Source organism: Ciconia boyciana, chromosome 17 (assembly GCF_034638445.1).
Source record: "Ciconia boyciana chromosome 17, ASM3463844v1, whole genome shotgun sequence".
Taxonomy (NCBI): Eukaryota; Metazoa; Chordata; class Aves; order Ciconiiformes; family Ciconiidae; genus Ciconia; species Ciconia boyciana.
The window spans coordinates 8,592,587-8,602,035 of NC_132950.1; the positions used below are offsets into that span (position 1 = coordinate 8,592,587).

At 33.7% G+C, this 9,449-nt stretch overlaps 1 protein-coding gene across 1 annotated transcript; it reads right to left on the reverse strand.

Moving 5' to 3' along the window:
- Window positions 1-1,568: 1,568 nt before the first annotated feature.
- Window positions 1,569-8,571, reverse strand: ASPA (aspartoacylase). The gene is made up of 6 exons (XM_072882280.1): window positions 8,214-8,571; window positions 5,645-5,840; window positions 4,357-4,450; window positions 3,467-3,574; window positions 2,438-2,547; window positions 1,569-1,896 (listed from the first exon to the last, which is right to left on the reverse strand). Exons 1-6 carry the CDS (start codon window positions 8,450-8,452, stop codon window positions 1,702-1,704), a joined length of 942 nt encoding a protein of 313 aa, XP_072738381.1. The 5' UTR covers window positions 8,453-8,571; the 3' UTR covers window positions 1,569-1,701.
- Between the last annotated feature and the right edge of the window lie 878 nt (window positions 8,572-9,449).

The window sequence follows — 9,449 nt, forward strand, 5'->3', positions numbered from 1 at the left end:
AGGTCACTCTGTAGGTGTAGCCATAAAACAGGGAAGGCACAAAAAACCGTAAGGAATGCGCTGTGCCAATGTCCAGGTACAAAACTGTACGATAAAATTGAGGAAGAAGCTGGGGGGTTGTTTCTAAAAGTTCTTTGCTGAGAAAATACCCTCCTTCTGTGGCCACAGAGCCCTGCCAGATCACACGTACTGTCTCCTATCTCAAGGCTCTTATCAAGAACGCTAGGAATAATGGCTAGAACAGATAATTCTGTACTTTTTATACAATGTTTATTTAAATTAAAGAAATAAAACTTGTAATTCAATAAACATTCTGTCCTGTGTTTTTATTTTATTGCCATAGGAGTTACACAAAGCAAGGAAAAAAGGATTTTGGCTTAGTAGTAAATAAGGAAGACATCGCTTTTTCAACAGATGTAATTTGGGGGTTATCTACACAATGAATCTTTCAGTAAATAGCTAATTATTGTATCCTTATGCAAAGTTCTTAATGTTTTCTCTATCCCCAATTATTGTCAAACATGTTAAAAACAACTTTAGAAAATTAATTAAATGCCCATTTTCTTCTCTTTCAGCTACTATGACAGGCTTTCTCTCTACACTTGCAGAACAAATCAGTCTCAAAATTCTGAGAAGTCTCCCCATATGGAATTCTTCTTAATTTCCATTCTGAAATACTCAGGTATGGTTTGCACATTGCTCTTCATCAAAACCTGAGTAATTACCTAATCTTGCGGCCTTTGTTGAGAACTTTTGTGGTACAACAATTGATTAAAATTTTATTTGGAAAATGTTATAAGCAGTAGGTGGATACACCTAGAAAGCTATAAAGCTATAAACTTCCCTTGTCTCCATCACAATAGAAACTTTCTTCAAAAATTTCCATGGGATAAGCACATCTTGTTCCTGAATTTGAATATTGTTCCAGTATGTTTCCAACTACTAGATACTTTCTAAATTCAAACTTTTTATTTTTAAATTAATATTAAATCAGATACAGCTTCAATTAATCTTGTAATACTTTAAATTTAAAAAGCTTTACATTTCATTTTAGTGTATTTTTCTCAGAAATCATATGTTTTTAGCTTATTTTATATCTTTATAAGTATAAAAAGAAAAACAAAACAAACCCTAAGGCTTCCACTTCAGTGCAGTAGGGGTTAGTCACAAATGCAGATCATACAAAAGAATTTTAATATACATACCCTCACTCTGTTTCTCTCCCTAGCTTTTCCTTTGTCTCATATTGTATGTTTATCGGAGGAATTAGTTTCAAGGATCACCTCATTTTAAAAAGTGTTAGTTATTGGAGGTTTGGGGTTATAAAGTAGAAATGCTGTAATTTTGTAATATAGTGTAGTTTTGTGGATGAGCATCTTTCTATATGATGCTGGATATAAGTTTTACAGCCACTAACCCATATGTGGTACACTGTTTAATCATTTTATATAGTGTGAACTAACAAACTTCATAAAAATAATATTTATTCTTTGCATCTATAGTAATGTATTAGAACAAGGAAACAATCATAATTAGCATTATGATAATGTTTCATCTTAAAAGTGCTTAGCAAAGTTAATTAAATTACAATTTAAAATTAGATTCTGCATTTATTCTATGAATTACTACTGAATGACACTGGATTTCACAGAATAAATCCACTTTATGTATTGACAGTCTGTAATAAGCGTTTAAGAAGCATCAGACTGAGGATCTGATGTGTTTTGCAGTGAGTTTCATTTTTACTGTTTTTACAAAAGCTTGTTTCTTTTCATAATATGCAGCTTCATTAATAAATGTTGGATAGATTGTACAGTCCCCTTTATATGCAATCACTTCTCCATCAAGAGTCAAAAATAGAGGATCACCATTGTTCAGTGGCTGCCAGTCTTGATCCTTAGAGAAAGAAAATAAATAGAATATTACTTTCAAGTTTTTGTATATTTCATGTGATTTCTGAGTTTATGCTCAATAATTATATTCTCTCCAGTTCATGGCAAAAGCTTTTAACAGAATTCCTTTTAATCTTCAGTATGTAATTTCAGGTTTCTGGCCCTCGTTTTCAGGCTTGTATAGTATTCACTGGTAAAGGTGAACTAAAAGGAAACTGCATATGCTCACAATTGATTAAAAACAGGCCCTCATTTTAGAATTCAAAATTAGATTTATATTTTAGAATACAAGCTATCCTATTGCCTTTTTCTTTTCAGTTTTAGGTTCAAAAGCGATGTTAGATTCAGTGATTCCCAGATCAGCTATTGTAATACTGTATGACCTTAGTGACAGAACTTACTATAGGGAAGGTCTGAAGTATTCAATAAACCCATTGGCAATATTGTCATTTAAAATATTTACTATTAAAATACACTACAAAGTAGCAGAAGCAACACAGGAATATTTATAAAATGTCACAAATGGAAACTATTTTAGAATTTACCTGCAGTTTAGGGTGAATAATAGCAATAACTTCATCATTCTTATTCCTGGGATAATCTACTTTCTCCATTATTTTAAAAACCTCAATTGTACATGGTGGAAATTCCTTTCCTAGAAAGAATAAATGTAATTTAATGTCAGAATGAACAACTGCCTGTTAAAAAGAACAATGCATTATTTATTCTCTTTAGAATGGCTTAAATCATTAGGTTGTACCTCGTCAAAGTTTACACACTAGTGATTAGCTCATGTATCATAAAAATGTCTGGCTCCAGATTTTTTTTGTCCCCTCGAAGCCAAGTTGCAGAAAGATTGTGCAGTCATGTACTGTAGCATATGAAGCCCAGATCTAAATTTGGTGCTGCAATGTGACTTTTCACTGTATACTTAAAAAGATACATTTTGTAGATGAAGAAATCAAAGGAAGGCCTGTGTTGGATAGTGCTGCACAACACAGAATGGTATTGGTGCTGTTTCATCTTTACCATTCCAGCACAATAATGGAGATTGACATGCACAACTATATTCTTTTCCTTCTATTTCCAAAAAAGCCCACTGACAAAATGTACTTTAAAAGAATTTTAAACACCTATTTTTGTCAGTATGTATTTTAGATAGTACAGAGGTATAACAAAATCTTACAAAATTTATTGACTTTAATTTTAGATAACAATGCACAGAAGGCATGTAAATTAAACACTTCTTTCTTAGTATTAATTTATGTATGTTCTCCATGTACATACTACTATACAAATATTGTTAGCTAGTATTTCACATTCTCAAAGCAACTGTAAGATTAAGACCAAGTATACTTATTGAATCTTCAGAAAGAGGAAATACCCTTAAAGCTACCCAAAGGAGCTACACAGGAGTTCTGATTTTCTGATGCTACACTTAGGTGGTCTAGAGGACAATCCTCCCCCCACCGCCCTTTCACCTGTTTAACTGTACAATGTTGTAGCCCAGCCTATTTTAGAACAAAATATTCTCCCACTGATATGACACGGGATTCTCCCATTACTTACTCTACCTTCGTTAAAAAGTTGCACAAAATCAAGGCCGTGTTTGACAATCTTCCTCATTTTGTCCAAAGTATCAGCTCTAACAACACCTTGTGGCTGGGGACCCACCTCCACACCTGATTGCAGATGAGGGAGATTATTAATATAGCCATAATTATCACACGCTTAGATTACACAGCAAAAAATAGATGTCTGATTGGGTCTGTGTTTTATGTTTAAGAGGAACTGTAAAGTACAGAGTTATGTGATTTTTTTAAGGCAAGCAGAAAATTTAGCTCACCAGTCAGGGTCAGTTTAAAGAACCATATGTACATTTTTGAGTGTGCTACTAGGGTAAGAGAAAGAGTCACTATATATATTCGTTTCTTTTATCCTTTTCCTCATCCTATCGTTCCATGCTGCATTTTAGAGAACTAATTGTTTAATATGAAAAGCAAACTAATGATTTCTTTTCTATGGTTATGGTTTTGATTCTGTAAATGACAAAGTTAACCACTTCCACGCAGAACATCATTTCCCCCTTCCTTTATCTCATCTGCTCTTTTCCTCCTCTTGGCTAACAACCAGTGTTTCAGCCAAGGCTTATTTAGAGGACATAAACATTTATTTTCTGAAGCTGTTGCTTCTTCCTTATCCTCATGTATTATAAATATTTTCTGTAAACAGTGGGTTAACCGAGTTTAAGAATTTCCATCTGGCTTCTGTATTTTGTAAGCCAAGTACAAATCAGAACTCTTCAGAAGAAGAGATAATCATATACATTTGATTCAGTAAATATATTGTCAAACAAATAGCTACTAGTGATCAGAGCACTCTGTATAAATGAACAGATCTGGAAACAGGCATATTTTTAAATAATTTATGGTGGGTTAAAATAGTCTTTATTTTTCATATTTACCAACAGGATGTTTTGCTACAGATCGAGTTGTTGCGTATTTCAAACTAGGATGTTCAATCAGCAAAACAGGACAGTGTTCTGGAGCCAAAGCGTTCTGTGGAGATTGTTTAAAAATTTTTTTGTTATGCAAATATTTTAAAATGTTGTGCCACAAAAGATTACTGATGCAGAAGTGATTTACACAATGTCTTCAATATGTTGCCTTTATTTCATGGCCCTCAAAGAAGTAGGACATCTTTAGAAAAAGTACAAAGCTGTATTTGTTGGTCTCCTTTCCATTAACTCATGCCAGGCATGCTCCACTGAACTTTGCTGTCTCCTAATATAACTGAACACAGTTCTAGTCTTAAATTGCTAACAGGAAGAAAAATCTACTCATCGGGGTTCCAAAACTGAGAATCAAAATACCGTAAAGCAGATTTCAAGTATTTTCTGTGTTAGACTTGGATTCTCTTATGGGGACAGAGATTGTGAATTAAGCCTTATTTTAACCTTTTTTTGACATAGAAGCCTATTTCAGGCCTCTTTCCTGATGACTGCCTACCATCGCTCTTCATATAATTTTAGTCACAAGCTTTCTGTATCTTCAAATATTTTATAAATATTTAAATGGGATACATGTAATAAGAAAACACCCAAATGTTAAAATATACCTTGTTTCTAAGGAAAAAAAGATTAAAATTCCACACCATTGGCCTAACCTCGACTTCATCAGTCATTGTCTAGGTCACTACTACTTCAACCGGATTACGCTTTAGCCAGCACTTTCGCAAACCTCACTCTACCAATACTTATCAGCTTTAGGAACAGCAGAATCAAACAGCTTCTAAAGACATATCACTATTCCTATAAATACTGATGAAGGGAACATTTGTCATTACCTAGTTCCATTATTTTTTCCGTGTCTTTATTTCATAAAATTAATGTTTAACTATTTAGCATGCGAGACCCAAATTTATCCAAGTTCCTGACAGATCAGTGTGAAAGCAGATTAAATTACATTCATTTTCATAGATGTTATTCTAAGCATTCCTCTTTGCCCATCAGTCTTACTAACACTCATTTTAATACATGAAGATTATGATGAGTTCAAATCTGAATTACCTGATATTATAATCAAATTATTAATTATCTCTGATTAAAAAACCCCATCCTATGAGTGATTAAATATTTTAAACAGTTTTGCATAATAAAAAATAGTGTATTTAAAGAAACTACAAAATAATATCTAGTAATACAACATTACAACTAATAATCTATTTTAATAGTTCATTTAAATTAGTTTTACCTTGATATAATGAAACATTTGAATTGTAAAGTCATCCCTGGAGTTTTCAAGAATAAGGGTACCACCCATGTTAGAAGTGGTGTTGTGAAGGTCAAAAATAAGGTCATACGCATCATCACTACCTTTTGGACCAAATATCTGATTGATTTCCTGAGCCCTTCTCACTTCATATGGAATATCTTCCACCACTGTCCTGCTGTTAATATCAGTACAAAGAAATTAGTAAACTCATTCCATGGCTTTACAGTCAACAAAATATGTATACCCTTTTCTTTTTACTTTAATTCCATAATTGACTGGAATCACCTATTGGAAAAATCACCTATTTAATTACCAAACTGTTAAAACGTGATTAATTTGTGCTTGAAAAAAGCAAATATGATTGTTAAACAGGTCTTACTATTATGTATCTCGCACAGAAGGGTAGTAAGAATTTTTCGATCTGACTTTAGCTGGAGACTATTTACTTCTCTCTTATTTCTTTATATCCCAAAATTTCCCCCTATGCAGAAAACTAACTCAAAATTTATCAACAACTTAAACCACTTCCAAGACTGGATCCACCTCCTACTGAAGATGGTATTCAGGTATTGGTCTATGCCCTTGTACCTTGGACATCAGTCACCAGGTCTTTTGTAACTTGCTTTATTTCTTGTCTTCTCATATTCTGACCAGACTTTTACAGTCTATTGTTTTGAGCCCTCCTGACCCTCAAAGCTCATGGAAGATTTGGTACCTCAAATCTATTCCTCTGAAGTTTTAATACTTGTAATCTCAGGTGACTATGTCTGTACTACACTTCAAAAAAATAGTCTTAGCCTAAGGAAAGGTCTGAGATCTGCTTCCTTTGTATAAGGGCTCTATAGGAAACTGATGTATGATACAGACATTATCTTACGTATTAACAGTGTACAAAGCTGCTGTAGGTTCAGACTTGTTCTGCATAGACAGCAGATCTGGTTTTGATGACAGGCTTGGGATACTACCCAAGTATAATACAGACACACCTAATATTTTTTGCGCTAAATTCAGTTTTCTTTCTCAATACAGCTCAAGCTTTGTAATATTTTAATTTTGTAAGAAATATGGGTATTAAGTTGCATAGAGAAAGTTTTGTTAAATACTAACAAAACACCTTACTAACTGCATGGATATTTAAGCATTAGAAGAGGTTGCTGAGGAAAATTATGGGATCACCACTGCTGGAGTATTAGAAATGGCAAGACATAATCTATTAGGAATGTCTACATGCAGTTGATCTCCTGGTGGGACGTGAGGAGGATTAGAAGTTTTACCTGAGCCCCTCAAGCTCCTTTTTCTATTTCAATGATTCTGTATATCACATAATCTACCTCTGTATTCTTTAGTTCTGTCTTTGAAATTCAAGGTTTCTTCACGTAAAATTGTTAAATTAATACTTCTTATCGAAGCCAGTGGGACTTCCACCATTACTTTCAGTAGTGTCAGGATTTCACTCTTCTTTTTCTTATTTTGTAAAATAATTTGTAATCTTGAAGGGTCTACACTTAAAGGGATCAGGTGAAGGTATTCCAGGCAGTCAGTAGTGTTGTCACAGGACTGGGCAACTTAATAGGATTTACTGAGGAATTTTAGTTAAAAAATGAAGACAACCTGCAGGTGTCTTCATCTGCTATTTCTTCACGTGTTCTATGTTCAAAGCGGCTGAAAGCAAACAAACCCACTTTTTTTTCATACGTTTGTCCTAAGTAAGCAATTAAAAGAATGGCCTCAACATTTATGTGTTAAAAAGTCTGTTTATCTTATCTTATATATAATAATAAACAACAAAATTCTAAGACGAAAAGCCAGATGAAAAGACGTGCAGGATAAGAATAACCATGCTTACAAAATATGTGATACGTATTTCTTTCAGTGATATTCACCTTTACCATTAAGACCTTTCAGAAACATAATTACCTGTTTAGCATGCAACTATACCAAGCATAAGAATGTTTATACAGCAAAGTACACCTCTGGAATAGATGTCTCAAAAGCAGAGAAACATAAAATCCCACTAAAAATGTAAAATCAATTACTATTTTACAGTAATTATAGCTTGTATTTCTTCTAAAATGAGTCAGTTAAATTATTGAGACTTTTTGGCTATCATTTTGGCATAGAATACATTATTTCTAACTTAGCTAATTTAAAGTTTTCCTCTTTTACTGTATATAACTGACCTTAAATACACTTCCTTGATTTGTCTGCCATTCTTTCAGATACTCAGATGTCTACCTTTAAACCTTTGCAACTCAGAACAGCAATACTTAAGTTTACACAAATACAGCTAATCTAATACTAATTTAAAATGCTGTGCTTAAGATTATGTGTTGGTTTGAGACTCATTCTACTAGCAATAGTTTTAAAATGAATCTGTTAACACTCATGCAATTTGTTCTTTTTGGGTTAAAGGTCAGTAATTTCAGTTATGTGACTGCACAGTTAAAATAGTAGTGGACCTTGTGTTAACATTTTAATCTGGAAAGGCAGCTCCTTACAATTTTAAAAAACAGAAAAGTAAAACAACAGAAAGTACAACTGTTCTTACCCAAGATTATCAGGGTCAAAAACACGGTTCAGATCACAGTCAATGTATCTAGTACACTTCTTCACAGCTCTTGGGTTGGTAAGAAATGGTTTCACTTCCATTCCTGTTCTTTGAATCTCAGCTCCATTCTCTTGCCAGTGCTTGACCAAAAATACCCCTGATAACTCATTGCCATGAGTTCCCCCGAAGATAGCAACCCGTCTTACCGGAGGTTTATCAACAACAGAGGAGGAAGTCATGCTTTTCAGCAGCTCTAAGAATTGCTGAAAGCAAACCAGAAAATAATGATAAAGTAAAACTTTTATCTCAAAAAAAAAAAATATTTTTACTCCTTTAAATAGGAAATTCTTTAAGCCTGTTTAGGTCAGATGTGAATGAAAGTGAATTAACATTTCTCTAACAGTTTTAGACTCCCGTGGCAAGGCGGGGAGTTGCTAACCTGACACTCCTCCCTCCCGAGGAGCCCTCCCCTTCATTTACCATATTTAGTAATATCTCAAAGTCTGTTAATGGTACTGTTATGCAGTTCAAAAGCTAACTTCTCCAGGCAATCTCTATTAATATATGACATATAGGTAACTCTTGTACTAATGACAGTATGAAAAGGCTTTTTTAATGTAAGCTTTAATAATGCACTTAAATATCTCTGACATTGTTGCATTTGCAAACTAGGTGTAACAAGTATACTCGTGTATGTTTGAAGTTACATAAACATTACAGTATACAAGGGCAGAATGATTTAAAGTGAGCAAAAGCAGTGAAATATGAATATCTTGGCTCTAGATCAACACATAATGCTGAAACATCAAGTACTTTCATCTAAAAAAACAAGAACAGCTGAGATCCTCAAAGCATGTTGTTGCTTGTATGACCTTTTTTGTTTTATAATATCTGAAGAACAGTGATTAGAAGGAACACTAGCTGAAATTAAAGTGCAATTTATTCACGACCAACATAGTATTCCTGGCTCTAGTTCTATCTCGGGATCTGCTAACACAGACCTGTAACACATTGAAACAACTTTGCCAGGGACAACGCTTCTAACTTCTGCAATCTGTTATTAAAAAGGAAACAGATATAGACCACAATGGGACAATAGTTGTGTCCTCCCCCCAAAAAAACCTTAGTCAACAACTTGACTTCTTCCCTTTCCAAAAGCATTCAGATAGGCTTCTGAAACTTAAGCCGAAGAGCAGCCATAACTTCCATCATGAGGATCAAAACATTTAGAATAAA

Bases quoted from the DNA above. Each gene is read 5' to 3' on its own strand.
- ASPA (XM_072882280.1), bottom strand. From the start codon at position 8,452: ATGACTTCCTCCTCTGTTGTTGATAAACCTCCGGTAAGACGGGTTGCT. The intron at 5,841-8,213 runs GTAAGAACAGTT...TGATATTAACAG, and splicing joins TTTGACCCTGATAATCTTGG to CAGGACAGTGGTGGAAGATA. The intron at 1,897-2,437 runs GTAAATTCTAAA...TCTTTCTCTAAG, and splicing joins TTATTCACCCTAAACTGCAG to GATCAAGACTGGCAGCCACT.